Source organism: Oncorhynchus nerka, linkage group LG2 (assembly GCF_034236695.1).
Source record: "Oncorhynchus nerka isolate Pitt River linkage group LG2, Oner_Uvic_2.0, whole genome shotgun sequence".
Classification (NCBI taxonomy): Eukaryota; Metazoa; Chordata; class Actinopteri; order Salmoniformes; family Salmonidae; genus Oncorhynchus; species Oncorhynchus nerka.
This window is the reverse complement of record NC_088397.1, coordinates 83319604-83339627: the sequence shown is the minus strand read 5'-3', so window position 1 is coordinate 83339627 and position 20024 is coordinate 83319604. Positions and strand designations below refer to the sequence as shown.

At 42.4% G+C, this 20024-nt stretch overlaps 1 protein-coding gene across 2 annotated transcripts in view; it reads right to left on the bottom strand.

The window, feature by feature from the left end:
* The window catches only part of LOC115122145 (histone deacetylase 7-like), an 81412-nt gene continuing 61388 nt past the window's right edge, over positions 1-20024 (bottom strand). For both annotated transcript variants that reach the window (XM_029651336.2, XM_029651337.2), the window contains 11 exons: positions 18993-19042; positions 17486-17593; positions 17148-17203; positions 16034-16121; positions 15519-15638; positions 10902-10999; positions 5510-5628; positions 4667-4800; positions 4485-4566; positions 2609-2762; positions 1-886 (listed from right to left, as the gene is read on the bottom strand). In XM_029651336.2, coding sequence (XP_029507196.2) covers positions 841-886; positions 2609-2762; positions 4485-4566; positions 4667-4800; positions 5510-5628; positions 10902-10999; positions 15519-15638; positions 16034-16121; positions 17148-17203; positions 17486-17593; positions 18993-19042 — 1055 coding nt within the window. In that variant the 3' untranslated portion in view covers positions 1-840. The remainder of the gene's footprint in view (positions 887-2608; positions 2763-4484; positions 4567-4666; positions 4801-5509; positions 5629-10901; positions 11000-15518; positions 15639-16033; positions 16122-17147; positions 17204-17485; positions 17594-18992; positions 19043-20024) is intronic.

Sequence of the window (20024 nt, the reverse complement as noted above, 5' to 3'; positions counted from 1 at the left end):
TATGATAATTTACATGTTTTATTGTCAATCCCAGGTCCATTCTGTCATTCTCTCTTTGGTTCACATTACAAAATACACAGTGCAAAAAAAGTCAGAACAAAATTCCCAGTCTTCTTTCTTTTTCTTCATTTTGTTGGCGTCACATAAATTCAAATGACATTATCAATAAGAGATAAGTGTCCCCCCGGTGAGGGTGCGATGTCTGTTCTCCTTCATAGTAACTTCTGTGGGGACGTGGGACTACTTCCTACTTCTCTGTGTGATTGGGTTCTGTCGGCCTGGCGATGTGCAGCGGTAACCTGTGACCAACGGCTAAACAAGAAGCTCACTTCCCCAGAGAGACTCTGCTTACAGCCAGTCATGTAGCTGGTCTTTGTCAAGTCACTTCATGCTACAAGTCAAGTCTCAACCCCTCCCCCCCGGTGGTGTTTATAATGGTATATCTTTCCCCCCTCCAGTTTATGCTCAGGTCTGCTACTCCTCTCCTTCTGTGTCCTCACAGTTCACAATGTTACACACGAGGGTGGCATGCAGAGGCATGTCATGAAGACAGTGTTCATTCTCCTCTCTCTTGGTCCTCCTGTACCCTGTTAATGGGATGTGTTATCAGTGTGCGGTTGAGATGCGGTTGAATCAAGCGAGTGGTCGTAGTAAGGTCAGTAGAACTGTGTTCTGATGAGGTGGAAGAGTGTGTGAGGCGGAAGCTACTCAGTTTGCCTATAGTGGTCAGGATATGGTCTGTACAGTGTCAACTGGAGACAGTGGATTCTGATCAAGTGAAGCAGGGCTGAGTGGATCACAGTGTGTGTGTGTGTGTGGTTTGTTGGAAAGTGCACTTGTCTACATGGAGTCTCTGTCCCCCTCCATAAGTTCATCTGGTTGTGTCCTGAATAGGAGGGAGAGAGGAGAGAAGGGAATTGTATAGCATTCTAATATATAACCTGTTGTAGTATTACAGCAGTATAAAACTAAGGGAGATGCCTAGTCAATTGTACAACTGAATGTATTCAACTGAAATGTGTCTTCCGCATTTAACTCAACCCCTCTGTATCAGAGAGGTGCGGTGGGCTGCCTTAATCTACCTCCACATCATCGGCACCCAGGGAATTACACCATATATATATATATATATATATATATATATATATATATATATATCACTGTATTAAATTTCAACAGGACACAGATGCTGCAAATAGTTCTAGAGCATACTGATGCAATTATCTTCATGTGGTTGTAGACAACTCCTGTTTAAATAGGGTTTTAACGCTGCAATATCAAATCAAATAAATGTGTATTTGTCACATGCGCCGAATACAACAGGTGTAGTAGACATTACTGTGAAATGCTTACTTTTACAAGCCTTTAACATACAATGCAGTTCAAGAAATAGAGTTAAGAAAATATGAACTAAATAAACGAAAGTAACTTTTTAGGCGACCCGACCAAATTCATCTAAAAATGTGAGTTATAGATCTGTCATTGAAAGCAAGTCTTACAAGCGGTAGATCGGTTCAATGTGCGCTTTTCCTACGCTTCCCGTTCTTAACGTTTGTACACCAGCTTCAAACAGCTGAAAAGACAATCTTTTTGGTCATTGAAAAGATATTTCACAGCGGTTTAGATGGTAGAATGATTCTCTACATTATACATTGCTTGTTTTGTCACATAAACTGAAATGAGTCAAACTAGTAGAATTTTAGCAACCAGGAAATGGCAGATCTCGGCATATTGCACCTTTAAAGGGAGAGAGATAGTGCTGCGTCTTTTGTGTCTTTTGAATTTTCACACTGTCTCCCATAAGATACAATTAGAACACTAATTGATTCATCTTCTGGTTCAAAAGCTGATCTAGGAACTGGTGTTGGAAATGATCACTAATCCAAAGCAGTGTGATGAGATGCAGCTGACAGCTAAGGATTTCATGTTTAAGTTTTCATCTAATACATATTTAAAGTAGTGGTTCACTCGTAGTACACATGTACATGATTTTCCACATACCCACAGTAGGCTGCTGTAGAGAAATAACTGTTGTAAAGAAAATGTCTCCTATGATTCCATTAGCTTTCAGTTCAGGAAAGACAATGCTAGCCAGATGCTGCTGAAAATAACTAAATAACCTAAATATGTATTTGAGTGAACCATCCCTTTAACTATAATTTAATGTTATAACACTTCACTTGATATTTTATTATATTATTTTAATATCATACGAGACTACAGGGTGTTTTAAATCTAATCTCATGTTACATGATATTATATTGATATTATATAAGACTACATGGTGTCATTGCTGTTACTACATTGTGTCATTGCTGTTACTACATTGTGTCAGTGCTCTTATTATATAGTGCCATTGCTGTTACTACATGGGGTCATTGTTGTTACTACATGGTGTCAGTGCTGTTACTACATGGTGTCAGTGCTGTTACTACATGGTGTCATTGCTGTTACTACATGGTGTCAGTGCTGTTACTACATGGTGTCAGTGCTGTTACTACATGGTGTCAGTGCTGTTACTACATGGTGTCAGTGCTGTTACTACATGGTGTCAGTGCTGTTACAACATAGTGTCAGTGCTTTTACTATGTGGTGTCAGTGATGTCACCTGTTTGTGGTGAGGCTGGCCATGGAGAGAGAGGCCAGGGCAGAGACGGTGTCATTGTGGTCCTCTGAGCCACGTCTCAGACTGTGTCCTTGGGCCTGCATGTATGACTGATCCACTGTGTGGGCCACCACCCTCAACGACCGCCAGTACTCACCTAGAGAGAGAGAGAGAGAGAGAGATAGAGAAAGTAATTGTTTCAGGTTTTCATGTTGCATCGTTGCAGAGTACTCTCTTAAAAGTTGAGCTATTATGTCTTTGAAGTATGTGAACTATATTGTATACTAAGCAATACTACAGTTAATACTTGTGTGTGTGGTCGAAATAAAATACCAATGCCACAATTTTAATTCAGCCTTCACCAATACCACAATTTTAATTCAGCATTCATGTAATTTAAATCACACAATTGTGGCAAAGGGCCTTGGTGTGTGTGTATGTGTGTGCACATGTGGAGAGAGAGAGAGAGGACCAAGTTGTGTGTGTTCCCAGTATTCACCAGACATATATTTCACCCTCTGCCTAAATGAAGGGGCTTAACATTCTTGTGGCTTTGCAAATATTTTTAATTAATCTAATTGGAATGGGATAACATTTGTGCGCAATCAGGAGGGATGTTGTGAAGATCGTGTGGTAGAGAAGTGTTTGAAGATAATTGGAGCCAGGAAGGCAGTGGCCGGCTCTCTCTCTCTCTCTCTGTGTGTGTGTGTGTCTGTGTGAGAGAGAGAGCGAGAGAGAGAGAGAGGGAAGGAAGGAAAGAATGAGAAGGAAGGAGGGATGATGAGAGAGAGAGAGAGAGAGAGAGAGAGAGAGAGAGAGAGATAACATCCAAACAGACTATACAAATAGAGGGATGAAATAGATTGAGAGAGATGGAAGTGGTAGAGATGGATGAGATGTGGAGAGAGAGAGGTGAAGAAGAACAGAGAATGGATGTGCAAGAGAGGTGTTCATGGAGGAGGACAGAAAGAAGACGAAAGAGAGAAAGGAAGATGCAGAGTAAGAGAGAAAAGAAGATTGAGAGAAAGAGGGAGAAAGAGAGAATACCGAGAAAAAGAGAGATGGTGTGAGATAGAGAGACTGAAAAAAAGAGAGGGACGATACTGTAGAGCAAAACATCTGAACTTCTCATGCGAGACCGCAGTTGCTCACGGGTCTGCGTACCCATATTTTGCCATGGGGCAGAGAGAATATTTTAGCAAATTTTCTTACAAATTTTCTACAATTCTATTGACTTTGCCATGGTGGGGAGAAATAAATGTTTGCCATTTTTAATATGATATCTGAGTGAGACTGACTAACAAAATCAAAAGGGGCTATCGCTATCCGGCCGGTAATTCGACCATGATAAGAAGTTTAGATAGCTGGCTGCTAAACTAATTTAGCAAACAAAAAATTGTAGCAGACATTGGCTAATTGACTGACTATCAGTGACTGACATAACAAGAGCAAAACTGTTGATGCACAACAATATTTGGAAATTGCACCTTGTATTTGTGTATTCTACTATTCTATCTCGCAAAAGAAAGTTGAGACCCCGAAAGAGTTCCCCAATTTTGAGGGGGAAGTTGATCTGAGGACCTTCAAAATGGTGGCCGCAGGCCACCACCAGTTGCCCATCTCTGCTGTAGAGTGAAAGAAATCTTGAGAGAGAAAGTGAGGCAGATAGAGAGAATGGACCAAAGAAAGACAGAGATAGGGAGAGAGATAGAAAGAAAGACAGAGATAGGGAGAGAGAGAGAGAAAGACAGAGATAGGGAGAGAGAGAGAGAAAGACAGAGATAGGGAGAGAGAGAGAGAAAGACAGAGATAGGGAGAGAGAGAGAAAGACAGAGATAGGGAGAGAGATAGATAGAAAGACAGTGTATCAGATGTTCACCCTGGGCCTGGATGACTCTCTGCAGAGAGAGGACAGCGTTGGGACAGGGTCTCCTCTCTAGGATTGCTTCAGACAGGGGTTCCTGGTGGGGAACACACGGGGGGGGGGTCAGTATAGTATTGTTTCCCCCATGGTGAAGGGTAGGATTTAGGGAGAAGTAAGCTGATCCTGTGTTTACTGACCTGGATGCCCAGCAGGGCCCTGACACAGGCCTCAGAGGCATTGCAGATGGCCGTGAGCTCGTGACCCCCCTCCAGCGCCATGACAACCCGTCCCCCTGCCAGCCCCATCAGCTGCCGTGTTAGAAAACCAAAACCTTTGGGGGGAGACACATTTAAATTTACAAGTGACAATTACAATCAAAATTCACTGATGCATTCCAAAGTCCTCCATATTTCCACACACACACAGGAGACTAAACTTGCAACATGTCCTCTAAACCTCATGGCAAAATGTGTAGAATTACAGGAAATGAACTCTATAACGTAAAATATTTCTCTCCTGCGTGGCTGCTAAAATGTTTTGCTCTCAAAAGGCTAGAGCTCTGACTGCATGTGTGGGTATTGATATGGGTACACTGACTCGCGATCCACTGCGGCCCCTCATGGTGAGGTCAGATTTTTTGTGTCCCCCCCACCCCCATCAAAGTTGCCCATCCCTGGTGTGGAATATAGAACAGTCAGAATCATTTAGTGAGACTCATAAGACTGTGAAGATGAGGTGGAAACACTGTGGGCTGGTGTGGCTCAGTTGGTAGAACATGGCACTTGCAACGCCAGGGTTGTGTGTTTGACTTCCACAGGGGACCCGTATGAAAAAGTGCAAAAATGTACCCAATCACTACTGTAAGTTGCTCTGGATAAGAGTGTCTGCTAAATGACTAAAAATGTTAAATAAAATGTACCCACTCACTACTGTAAGTTGCTCTGGATAAGAGTGTCTGCTAAATGACTAAAAATGTTAAATAAAATGTACCTGTGTGTCCCGCATATGATTTTGTGAGGAACAGTGAATAGTGTGCTTACACTTGGCTGACACTTTGTAGCCCCCCAGTGGCGCCAGATGTCCCTCGACGGCATCGAAACCAGATGAGACCAGCACCACGTCAGGACAGAACTCATAGGCAATCGGCATCACCACAGTCCTGGAGACAGATAGGGGAGGTTCAACGCTGTTGTAGGTCAAAGCACTCCAAAAGGTACGTTGTGCAAAAACCTTCCGAAATTGTCTGAAAATCATTTAAAATTGCATAGGTCATTACAAGGCTTTATAAATGTTCTTATAATCCATTGTGAAGAGGGTATTCATAGACACTGTTACCCCCCCGAAAAAAAATTCAAGGAACCTTGACATCTAGTGAAGACAAGAAAGTCAACACTGAGTTACACTTTATAGAAACATATCCTGTGTGTAATGAGGAACATAGTTGCTAGCAAGAGCTTAACAAGATTCTGCAGTGTCACAGAATGACATCAAAATCTAATCAATATCAAATTCATAATGCCCTTTTTACATCAGCAGATGTTAGTAAGTGCTTATACAGAAACCCAGCCTAAAACCCCAAACAGCAAGTAATACAGATGTAGGAGCATGGTGGCTAGGAAAAACTCCCTAGAAAGGCAGGAACCTAGGAAGAAACCTAGAGAGGAACCAGCCTCTGAGAGGTGGGCCAGTCCTCTGGCCCTTAAGGCCAGATCGTTCTTCAAGATGTTCAAACGTTCATAGATGACCAGCAGGGTCAAATAATATTCACAGTGGACACAGGTTTATGCATTTGACTTTGACCCTTTCAACACCCTAGTCTCTTGTGACACACAAAACATACTGTGCTTTATTGCTTACTGTATAACACATGCTCTTCAAGAGGGAGATGTGTACAATATATTTAGGACCGCATGACATGTTCATTTGCAAATAAATCACTGACTACCCAGTGGAGAGACATGGTCAAATGAAAACCCATGTCCCATGGATCGGGCCTGGTCTGAGATCTGTTTGTGCTGTCTTGCCAACACCTACAGTCATCGTCAATATGCACAAACAGATCCGGAACCAAGCTACCACTAATCAGTCCAACTGTCAGAAACATTTCAACAAACATCCAGGTAACATACCCAGGTATGTGACACAGTGTGAAACCAAATAAAAGTACATGAAAGTTGAAACACTAACACTATCATTAACACTATCATTAACACTAACTCTATCATTAACACTAACACTAACACTATCACCAACATTAACACTATCACTATCGCCAACACTATCATTAACATCACTAACACTACCACTATCGCCAACACTATCATTAACACTGCCGCTAACACCAACACTAACACTATCATTAACACTAACACTATCACTATCATTAACACTATCACTAACACTATCACTATCATTAACACTAACACTATCATTAACACTAACACTATCTCCAACACTATCATTAACACAATCACTAACACTATCACTATCATTAACACTATCACCAACACTATCACTAACATTATCACTAACATTATCACTATCATTAACACTAACACTATCTCCAACACTATCATTAACACAATCACTAACCCTATCACTATCACTGTCAGTATCACTAACACTGTCAGTATCACTAACACTGTCACTATCACTGTCACTATCACTGTCACTATCGCTATCACTAACACTAAATGGATATAAATTACATCAAGTTGCCAGATAAATCAAATCAAACTTTATTTGTCACATGTACTGAATACAACAAGTGTAGACCTTATTGTGAAATGCTGACTTACACGCCCTTAACCAACAGTGTAGTTCAAGAAGAGTTAAGTAAATATTTACCAAATAAACTAAAGTAAAAAATAATAATGAAAGCAACACAATAAGAATAACAATAACGAGGCTATATACAGGGGGCACCGGTACCGAGTCAGTGTGCGGTGGTAAAGGTTAGTTGAGGTACTTTGTACATGTAGGTAGGGGTGAAGTGACTATGCATAAGTAATAAACAGCGAGTAGCAGCAGTATACAAAAGGGAGGGGGGGTCAATGTAAATAGTCCAGTGGCCATTTTATTAATTGTTCAGCAGTCTTATGGCTTGGGGATAGAAGCTGTTGAGGAGCCTTTTGGTCCTAGACTTGGCGCTCCGGTACCGCTTGCCGTGCGGTAGCAGAGGAAACAGTCTATAACTTGGGTGACTGGAGTCTCTGACAATTTTATGGGCTTTCCTCTGACACCACCTATTATATAGGTCTTGTAGCCTAACGATAGTTACACATCATATACATTTCACCATTTGATTGACCCTTCAAATGGCTCATTCATCTCCCCTGTAACAATTCCCCAGGTCATTGCTGTAAATTAATGTGTTCTCAGTCAAATTACCTGGTAAAATAAGGAAAATATGTTTGGGGGATTACTGTCACTAAACTTAATTTAAAATAACTTTTGGCCTGTACCTTAAAATTCAATAATTGTTTTATGTTATATGCGGTTACCAGCTACACATGAGTATCTACTAGGCTACATTCTGGGTACCACAGCAGTTAAAGACTGATTACATAACAATAAGGGCTTTATCTAAAGCGTTAGTAAACAAATAACAGGACCAAGACAGAGAGATGTCCAGAGGGGAGGATGACGTCAACCTTTCTATTTTCATCTTCTGGAACTGCTTCCCTTGTTCTTCTCCTCCTCCCCTTCTTCCTCACCCGCCTCTTCCTCCTCTCGTTGCTGCTGCCAGTGATTTAGCGAGCACACACTGCCCATGCCGTGTTTGATTCCCCTCTCTCTTCTTCTCTTTCTCTCGTTCCCTTTCTCCCCCCCACCCTTTCTCCGGCCGGCAGTTCAAAGCGCTTCGGCGTGCGTCTGGTTCCCATTAGGGGCTCGGGCCTCTTCTCACGTCACTGACAGCCAGCCATCTGGGATCCATTGGGCTTAATTACGCCGCCTTTGGATTCCCTAACAATGCACCACCCCCACACCATTCACTCCCACCACCACCCCAATCCCTCCCGGTCTGCACTACCAGACCATGCAGCCTGTGCAGTCCCACACACACACACACACACGTTGTATCCCGCAACTAAAGGAATCTACCAGATTATACTGCAACCCACCCCCCCACCCCCCACCATCCACTACCTCTATCCTATAGCCACTGAACTGCAAGACTAGCTGAAATGCCACCTTCTTCACTAATATACAGAAGAGGGTGGCATTTTGGAGGCAAACCAAGATCCCTCATCTCCTGAATGGCAAGATGTGAAATAAACAGGACGGCCCCATTGGAAGATGGAAATCTCAAATCAAATCAAAGTTAATTTGTCACGTGCGCCAAATACAACAGGTGTAGTAGACCTTACAGTGAAATGCTTACTTACAGGCTCTAACCAATAGTGCAACAAGGTATTAGGTGAACAATAGGTAAGTAAAGAAATAAAACAACAGTAAAAAGACAGTGAAAAGGACAGTGAAAGGTAGATGAATATGAATCAAATTAGAAGGATGGCAGGCTGCATTGAACCAGGTTATTACATTTATGGTATTTCAAGATGCAGAAAATACAGCCAATGCAGAAATTGGGTGCATATTTTCTGGCTCTACAGAACATCTGGGGAATAGAGGCCCAGTCACAGATTTTCCTTGCACAGAATTGACAATTTATTGCTTACAATGTTTGTTGGTGGAATTGGGTGGGGGAACACGTGGGAAAGTGAACACATTTTCACTTGTAAAATGTGTTTCTAAGGTGAATTCATGGGATTTTACATTTGGATTTCCCAGAGTCATTTTTTACCAAATTCCATATGAGGATATTGGCTATATGTCTACAAGAAACAGTTAGGTAACATCTACCTGTAGGCTACTTAGAAAACTAAGTGATAGAGCTACCTGTATTGACATCTGAGCTACTGTAAGAAAAAACTACTAGGTAACATACACCTGTACTAAGAGCTAAGAAAAAGTTACTAGGTAACATCTACCTGTAATGAAAACTAAGTGACAGTTTCTAGGTAACATCTACCTGCAATGAAAACAAAGTGACAGTTGCTAGGTAACATCTATCTGTAATGAAAAACGAAGTGACAGTTACTAGGTAACATCTACCTGTAATGAAAACTAAGTGACAGTTGCTAGGTAACATCTACCTGCAATGAAAACAAAGGGACAGTTACTAGGTAACATCTACCTGCAATGAAAACAAAGTGACAGTTACTAGGTAACATCTACCTGTAATGAAAACTAAGTGACAGTTACTAGGTAACATCTACCTGTAATGAAAACTAAGTGACAGTTGCTAGGTAACATCTACCTGCAATGAAAACTAAGTGACAGTTGCTAGGTAACATCTACCTGCAATGAAAACGAAGTGACAGTTGCTAGGTAACATCTACCTGCAATGAAAACGAAGTGACAGTTGCTAGGTAACATCTACCTGCAATGAAAACTAAGTGACAGTTGCATGGTAACATCTACCTGCAATGAAAACTAAGTGACAGTTGCTAGGTAACATCTACCTGCAATGAAAACGAAGTGACAGTTGGTAGGTAACATCTACCTGTAATGAAAACGAAGTGACAGTTGGTAGGTAACATCTACCTGTAATGAAAACGAAGTGACAGTTGGTAGGTAACATCTACATGTAATGAAAACGAAGTGACAGTTGCTACATCTACCTGTAATGAAAATGAAGTGACAGTTGTTAGGTACAGGGTTGTTAGGTACACCTGTACACGTAACGAAGATAGTCACTAGGTAACACACACCTAAACTAGGGAACACTTAGGTTTTCTTATTCTTCTATACAACCAGTGAATCAACACAGACCATACTGCTCTCAGTGAGTTAGCAATTAGCATAGTATGCTATGGGTAAACATTGAGCCTAGCATCTGCCTGTTGGAATCGATGGCTCGTAATGGTACAGTATGGCTTCAGCCATTAGAATCCTGAGTTTGACGAGCTTGGCCCACCCACTGTGTGTATGCACCATACGGACCTCACATACTGTTCATCGTCTGGTGGCGAGCCAACACCGCTGACAGGAACGCTCAAAGTTCATTACGCCGCAAACCGAGCAGCTATTCATTCAGGGGCTGAGGCTTGAATGAAGTGGAAAGTGCGGTGCACAGAAAAAAGACACACCTCCATTCAGTGGCATGGATCCACACCATATAATGGAGGGCATCACAAAAATCTAACTCGCACCACAATATAAACACATGATACTGTACAAGTATGTTATATCCCAGCTGTGCGTAGTATTTCAAGGATGAGTGAAGAGTTTTGGTAAGACTTTCTATGAATCAATTGCGCGCACACCCCATTGACTAAAATATAATCTTTGCACTTTTGTGGTTTTGTCTTAATGTGATTTCGGCTGGAGGTAAGGTGAGGTAGGTTAGGTGTATCTCTAACTCTGTACCTGAATGCTGCTAGGTATTCTGCGTCGCCCATGGGGGTGTCCAAGCCTCCCGTCCACGCCACATTGACATTGAAGCCCTCACCTGCACCTACTCCCACCTGGACAGAGAGGAAGAGACATATTTCCCTCAGATTACACAGATCCACAAAGAATTCAAAAACAAATCCAATTTTGAAAATCTCCCATATCTACTGGGTGAAATTCCACAGTGTGCCATCACAGCAGCAAGATTTGTGACCTGTTGCCATGAGAAAAGGGCAACCAGTGAAGAACACACACCATTGTAAATACAACCCATATTTATGCTTATTTATTTTATCTTGTGTCCTTTAACCATTTGTACATTGTTAAAACACTATATATATATATATATGACATTTGTAATGTCTTTATTGTTTTGAAACTTCTGTATGTGTAATGTTTACTGTTAATTTTGTTTGTTTATTTCACTTTATATATTCACTTTATATATTATATACCTCACTTGCTTTGGCAATGTTAACACATGTTTCCCATGCCAATAAAGCCCTTGAATTGAATTGAATTGAGAGAAAGAGAGATGGGAGAGAGAGAAATAGAGATATTCACTGTTCATTAATATTCATAGTTATCATGTTAACATCTTACTTCATTGAAAGTTATGCTGAGAGCTGAGAGAGGGTCGTGAGATATTTTGCGTCAAATGTTCACACACAATCAGCACCATAGTTTCAAAATGCACATTTGTGCCATTGAGGAAAAGCTGTGTCACATTTCAATGACATAAGGGAGTGATTAGAATTTCCAAATGAAAGACGGCTGGACATTAATTCAACGCCTCCATCAACTCAACTATTTTTATTTTTGATACAATTTGTCAAATCTGCTCATAAATCACAAAACTACACCCAGAATATGTCCCAGTTTTAACACACTACAGAGACATCTTTTCTTGAGTTGGCACTTGTCGATATTTAGTTTCTAGCTATATTTCACCAAAACTCAGCACCCAGAACCAAATGTTAACGTCTGTCACGAGAGAGTATATTTCACCAAATGCCAGGCACAACCTGATTTGACCTCACATTAATGGGGTGGGAGAATAGTTGAGCCACTGGTCTTAAGAGTAGGCCTTAAAATGCCTGCCTCTCTTTTTAGTCCTGCTAGTGGCTATTTACTGTAGATAATTAGCTATTTACTGTAGCTATTTACTGTAGCTATTTAGCTATTTACTGTAGCTATTTAGCTATTTACTGTAGCTATTTACTGTCGCTATTTAGCTATTTACTGTAGCTATTTAGCTATTTACTGTCGCTATTTAGCTATTTACTGTAGCTATTTACCGTAGCTATTTAGCTATTTACTGTAGCTATTTAGCTATTTACTGTCGCTATTTAGCTATTTACTGTAGCTATTTACTGTAGCTATTTAGCTATTTACTGTAGCTATTTACTGTCGCTATTTACTGTAGCTATTTACTGTAGCTATTTACTGTCGCTATTTAGCTATTTACTGTAGCTATTTACTGTCGCTATTTAGCTATTTACTGTAGCTATTTACTGTCGCTATTTACTGTCGCTATTTAGCTATTTACTGTCGCTATTTACTGTAGCTATTTACTGTCGCTATTTAGCTATTTACTGTAGCTATTTACTGTCGCTATTTACTGTAGCTATTTACTGTAGCTATTTAGCTATTTACTGTAGCTATTTAGCTATTTACTGTAGCTATTTACTGTAGCTATTTAGCTATTTACTGTAGCTATTTACTGTAGCTATTTAGCTATTTACTGTAGCTATTTACTGTAGCTATTTAGCTATTTACTGTAGCTATTTAGCTTTTGAAAACCTCTCCAACATCACTCAATGTCATGGTGAGGACTGAGTGACACCCTATTGGCAACAAACCGTGTTCATTTCCTTTGTGTGTGTGATGATGTGCATTGCAGAATGTCTCTCGGTGGACTGGATGTCCACAGGGTAAATTCAAAACACATGTGCTCCGCCATACACTGCCAACTAGTCACACACAGACACACACACACACACACACACACACACACACACACACACACACACACACACACACACACACACACACACACATACATACACACACATACACAATCCATCACTCCATTGTTCTTCTCTTCTTCATCCCTTTTCTTCATTTTTCCTCTTTTATTTCCCTTTCTGTCTTTCATTTCATGTTTAAAAGATGCTGGAGTGGATTAGGGATACCCTGATGTTTATGTGTAGTACCCCTGGTCACATCATGCTACCCCCTAGTGTGTTATAAGGTACATGGTGTTATGGTGACATCACCGCTACCCTCTAGTGTGTTATATTGGTACATGGTGCTGTGGTAACACCACCGCTACCCCATAGTGTGTTATATTGGTACATGGTGCTGTGGTAACACCACCGCTACCCCATAGTGTGTTATATAGGTACATGGTGCTATGGTGACATCACCGCTACCCCCTAGTGTGTTATATTGGTACATGGTGCTGTGGTGACACCACCGCTACCCCATAGTGTGTTATATAGGAACATGGTGCTATGGTGACACCACCGCTACCCCATAGTGTGTTATATTGGTACATGGTGCTGTGGTAACACCACCGCTACCCCATAGTGTGTTATATTGGTACATGGTGCTGTGGTAACACCACCGCTACCCCATAGTGTGTTATATAGGTACATGGTGCTGTGGTAACACCACCGCTACCCCATAGTGTGTTATATATGTACATGGTGCTGTGGTAACACCACCGCTACCCCATCGTGTGTTATATAGGTACATGGTGCTGTGGTGACATCACTGCTACCCTCTAGTGTGTTATATAGGTACATGGTGCTGTGGTGACATCACCGCTACCCTCTAGTGTGTTATATAGGTACATGGTGCTGTGGTAACACCACCGCTACCCCATAGTGTGTTATATAGGTACATGGTGCTGTGGTAACACCACCGCTACCCCATAGTGTGTTATATAGGTACATGGTGCTGTGTTAACACCACCGCTACCCCATAGTGTGTTATATAGGTACATGGTGCTGTGGTGACATCACCGCTACCCTCTAGTGTGTTATATTGGTACATGGTGCTGTGGTGACATCACCGCTACCCCCTAGTGTGTTATATAGGTACATGGTGCTGTGGTGACATCACCGCTACCCCCTAGTGTGTTATATAGGTACATGGTGCTGTGGTGACATCACTGCTACCCTCTAGTGTGTTATAAGGTACATGGTGCTGTGGTGCCATCACTGCTACCCTCTAGTGTGTTATATAGGTACATGGTGCTGTGGTGACATCACCGCTACCCTCTAGTGTGTTATAAGGTACGTGGTGCTATGGTGACATCACAGCTACCCCCTAGTGTGTTATATTGGTACATGGTTCTGTGGTGACACCGCCGCTACCCCCTAGTGTGTTATATAGGTACATGGTGCTATGGTGACATCACCGCTACCCCCTAGTGGGTTAAATTGGTACATGGTGCTGTGGTGACACCACCGCTACCCCCTAGTGTGTTAAATTGGTACATGGTGCTGTGGTGACACCACCGCTACCACCTAGTGTGTTAAATTGGTACATGGTGCTGTGGTGACACCACCGCTACCCCCTAGTGTGTTAAATTGGTACATGGTGCTGTGGTGACATCACCGCTACCCCCTAGTGTGTTAAATTGGTACATGGTGCTGTGGTGACACCACCGCTACCCCCTAGTGTGTTAAATTGGTACATGGTGCTGTGGTGACACCACCGCTACCCCCTAGTGTGTTAAATTGGTACATGGTGCTGTGGTGACATCACCGCTACCCCCTAGTGTGTTAAATTGGTACATGGTGCTGTGGTAACACCACCGCTACCCCTAGTGTGTTAAATTGGTACATGGTGCTGTGGTGACACCACCGCTACCCCTAGTGTGTTAAATTGGTACATGGTGCTGTGGTGACACCACCGCTACCCCTAGTGTGTTAAATTGGTACATGGTGCTGTGGTGACATCACCGCTACCCCCTAGTGTGTTAAATTGGTACATGGTGCTGTGGTGACACCACCGCTACCCCCTAGTGTGTTAAATTGGTACATGGTGCTGTGGTGACATCACTGCTACCCCCTAGTGTATTAAATTGGTACATGGTGCTGTGGTGACACCACCGCTACCCCCTAGTGTGTTAAATTGGTACATGGTGCTGTGGTGACATCACTGCTACCCTCTAGTGTGTTATATTGGTACATGATGCTGTAGTGGAGGGACACAGAGACTTCAGAGGTTTACCACACAGCTCAGTGGAGGTCGAGGGGCCATTTAAGGCAAAGCCACATCCAAGCCAGAACAGCCTCATTTGGACCATCCCCTCATGATGAAGGTTATGTGAAAACATCCACTTTTTCATCCTCACAGTTTTGTGAGAATGGGAAAATGAAGGTGAGTGGTGTGGTATTTGGTGGGTGGTAACAGATGCTGAAGGGGTTTTCAGACTAGTGGGCCGACCCAATCTGTTCGGTGCTTGCTCAGACGTTTTCTTTTCCAAATGGTCACACCGATATTGTATTTGATGGACAGTTCCATCTACCAATGGGAGAGCATGATGTATACGGTGATGGATAGTACAACCTAATATACCTCAGCTGGGTCCCCGCTACCGGGGAAGAATTTGCCGTTGTCATAGCGATGCAGGGAGATGTACAGCACGCTGGGGTCGTTGTAGAAGACCGACTGGGTACCGTTCCCATGGTGAACATCCTGAACATTGGTGAGAAAGGTCAAGGGGCAGTCAGACTCTTAATTATGTAGTATACTAAACTAGTCCATTACTTGACCTGTACCTGTTTGCATAATCCCTTTTAGTGCACACTACATACAATACATACAAGTATTTGTCCTTATAAGTTGTGTGTACGTTTGTGTGTGTGTGTGTGTGTGTGTGTGTGTGTGTGTGTGTGTGTGTGTGTGTGTGTGTGTGTGTGTGTGTGCGCCTAAGGCCCAGACTCGTGGCAGGTCTGACTCATGTGGAAAGCAGACATCAGTGTGAATGCTGACACCAAGCTTATGGTCAGTAATGGTGTTAAAGTGAGCATGTATGTGTGTGTCTGTGTTTAGATCCCATGTGGGGACCAGTGACAGCGGCCGTCTCTCACCCAGTCCACAATGAGGATCTTGCTGACGCCGAGTTTGTGCTGGAGCTGCTTGGCTGCGATGGCCACGGAGTTGAAGAAGCAGAAACCCCTTTGGAGAGAGACACATATGGGGACATATGAATACTTATGAGAACATGTTCCCATAATGACACCATAGACACCCAATATAAAGGCTTTTTTAAGTGAAAGGTCTCCAGGAGATATCTCCATGATAATGTGAGGCCGTTCTCACTATACACAAACTAGGTGATGTGAAGACATTAGTGCCAATGGGTCAAACATGCTTTGTTTCACTGAACATGCACTCATATTTAGACACGGTATGGCGGGACAGTACCAGAATGTAGGGTTGCAAAGTATGAATGACGGGAAATAGCGGTGCTGACAGCAGAAGCTATAAACTCGGTGAGTGTGAACTAAATTGTAGATCATATCTGCTGTCCAACTCTTCTCCTCCAGTCATTATCGACACATAAATAACTACTGACAGGCACTGCTGAGTACACACACTAGCACGCGTGAACTCAAACACTCACACAGACAGATTTATTTTATTTTTATTTCACCTTTATTTAACCAGGTAGGCTAGTTGAGAACAAGTTCTCATTTGCAACTGCGACCTGGCAAAGATAAAGCATAGCAGTGTGAACAGACAACACAGAGTTACACATGCAAGCAAACACACGCTTATGCAAGCACACAAGCAGACAAGCACACACACACACACGTGGTAAGTGTACTAATGCCTTCTATTTAAGAGTGACACACACAAACACACACACGCACACACTTAGAGGTGGTGCTATAGGCTGACAGCACAATGTCCTGAAAGCTGGGCATGAATTGAGCAGCGCGGGTAGAAGTAGATTGCTGTTAGCCTTGGGCAAGTAACACACACCTGAAAGGTACTTTTGATGTGTAGGGAACCCTTTGAAATTATTTTAGAGACCTCCTGTTTCTCTGTGTGTGTGTGTGTGTGTGTGTGTGTGTGTGTGTGTGTGTGTGTGTGTGTGTGTGTGTGTGTGTGTGTGTGTGTGTGTGTGTGTGTGTGTGTGTGTGTGTGTGTGTGTGTGTGTGTGTGTGTGTGTGTGTGTGTGTGTGTTGCAGTACTTACAAGGCGGTAGAGTGGGCTGCATGATGTCCAGGGGGCCTCACCACTGCAAAGCCATTCTGTGAGGATGGAATAGAAACTTTACACTGACTCTGGCTTTCTCTGAATAAATCTTACGATTTCACTTATATTAGTTTAATACAGGTGACATTGAAAGGTTTTGATATAGCCATATTAAATTCAAATTTCATGTGAAATTCATAAATTCAATAAACCATGAAGAGAAAGGACTATACAGTATGCTTCAATGTGTATTAATGTATGTTACGGGATTGACAATTCTGATCAGCTGTGTTACGGCTCGGACAGGACTAAGTGGGGGTTGCGATTGGCGGTCTCACCTTCAGCTCTCCTTGTGTCACCCTGAGTGCAAGCTCCGTCACGCTGCCTGCTGCCAAGCGAGACGCCGTTGATGTGTGCATCTCGTTCCAGATCGTATCATTGTCCACCTGTCAATCACGCAAAACCAAGAAGTTATGTCAGGGGATGGGATAAAAATTATAACCACAGGGAGAAACATGGGCATAATTTACAAGTTCCTTGATTGAAAATGGTGTCAGACCAATGAGTAAAGAGGAAGTCACCCATTGGAATAGGGAGGTGACAGGTTGTGACAGGTTGTAGGAAAGATTCCAGTATTGGATTACAAAGTCTACTGTTTATTCCAACTAAATGAAGAGTATCATGACTTATTGGGAGCCAGGGGGAAGGGTTTGGCAAGGGTAACATTTACCCACACTAATCACCACAACATTGACTTACTGCTGGTGTAAAGGGGGTAGTAAAGTTCTCAGATCCTCTCTCTCTCTCTCTCTCTCTCCCTTTGTTATTCCATGTTTCAAAACTCCACATTTCTGGCGGTTTGGCACAATGGAACAATGAAATCAGAGGAATTTATTTTATCACCGTCTTGGCCATCTTGTTCCAATCAGTGTGCCTGACCAGAGGAGCCAAGAGCCGGAAATCCAGACAGATCAGGCGCCTTATCAACACTATACAAAGCCCCTTCCTTCTCCTCTCCTCCTCCTATTCTCCCTCATCTTCTTCCTCATCCACTCATCTCTTCTTCATCTTCTTCTGTGTCTGCAAATATTTTCTCCTTCTTTGATACAAACCATCCTCTCCTCCTCCACTTTCATTTTCTCCCTGTTTCTCTCAACTCCTTCCTCCTCCTCTCATCTCCTCTTCGTCTTCTTTAATGTCCGCATTTTCTCCTTCCTTATTTTTATTTATTATTTTTTTAACCAGGTAGGCTAGTTGAGAAAAAGTTCTCATTTACAACTGCGACCTTATCAACACCATACAAGCATACTTCTTCCTAATCCCCCCCCCCCCCTTTCTCTTATTCCTCTTCAACTCATCCCTGCCTCATCCTCTTCTTTGGTGTCCATAAATTCCACCTCTCTCTCTCCCTCTTTCTCCCTGTCTCTCTCCCTCGTTCTCTCTCCCTCGTTCCCCTGTCTCTCTCCCTCGTTCTCTTTCCCTCGTTCTCTCTCCCTCGTTCTCCCTGTCTCTCTCTCGTTCTCTCTCCCTCGTTCTCTCTGTCTCTCTCTCGTTCTCTCTCCCTCGTTCTCTCTCTCATCTCTCACCTTTTCTTTGTCTTTGATATCTATTTGGCGTTTCGACCAAGTCCCTGCCAACAACAACATCCTCCATAATTTGTAGTCCTATTAGCTTAATTGTGTAATGAGGCATAATCAAGCATGTAATGTTTGCCATTTTGTAATGTGATTAGATAAGTGGAAAGATTTCACAATCTTTGATTGTGCATTACAAGGTCTGTTGAGCTGTGTGCCTGTGTACAGTAAGTGTGTGTGTGTGTTGTGTGTGTACTTTTGAGTAACTCACCCCAACTCCTCCACATCGTAGCATCACACGCATCCTTTGAGATAAGATCCCTGCAAGAGAAAGATAAGATAACTTTAACGTGCTTTAATAACACACTTGTATGCCATCTGTAAATACGAATAACATTTTTAATTTAAGAGCTTAGTTGGTTTAGCTATGGAAAAAGATGGGAACCTTCCCACTAGCCATGATTGGTTGAGATAATGGATGGCCTGGACATGCCAAGAGATGAGTTCAGATTGGTCTGCCCTGTAGCATGCTTCTGTCTATAACATGAGCTGCTCAGTATGTGTAGATAATCCTTCCTCTCGTGGCTTTTTTGAAAGATATAATGTAGCAAAAGTGTTGCTACTGCTCTAAACAACGTTGCTGCCCTGGATTTAGCAGGCACAATCAACAAAGATCATTGGGAAAAAGTTGTGATGGACTACTTTCTGCACAGGGCCAGTGTGAACCGGCGTGACTTGACACAACGGGCCAAACAAGCTGTAGTGACAAACAAAACGGAAAAGACACAGGACGACTTAGTTAAATTGGTTCCAGTCTGCCGTGAAGCGTTCATCCATGTATACAGGTAAGAGTCTAGCTACATTTTCAGATATTATAGGTTTCACATTTAGTCAGAAAGTCGTTTTCATTGCAAGTTGAAGCTTACTGTTAGCTAGCTAGCAAATGTTAGCTTGCCGGCTCGCTAGCTAACGTTCCCATGTACGATCTGTGTAATTGAATCAAGTTGGTTAGTTTTAGCTACCTGCAGATTCATTCTACAGCATTTCATGGATGGTGGCTAGCTAATGACAATCTGTTTGTACTGTAGCTATGGGTTGGGATTATGGTTCATTGTTTAGATAGCTAGAGCTAGCTAGCTGCATGTCTAAACAAAAAACTCCCAGATGATTCCACGACCCATCAGGTTAGCCAGATGTGTCTGGGTAAGAATCATCTAATAATTATACAATATTGTTATCTGGACACTTCATGTTTTTTATATTGCTACTATACAAATATGCAAGTAACCATTTCACTGTACCG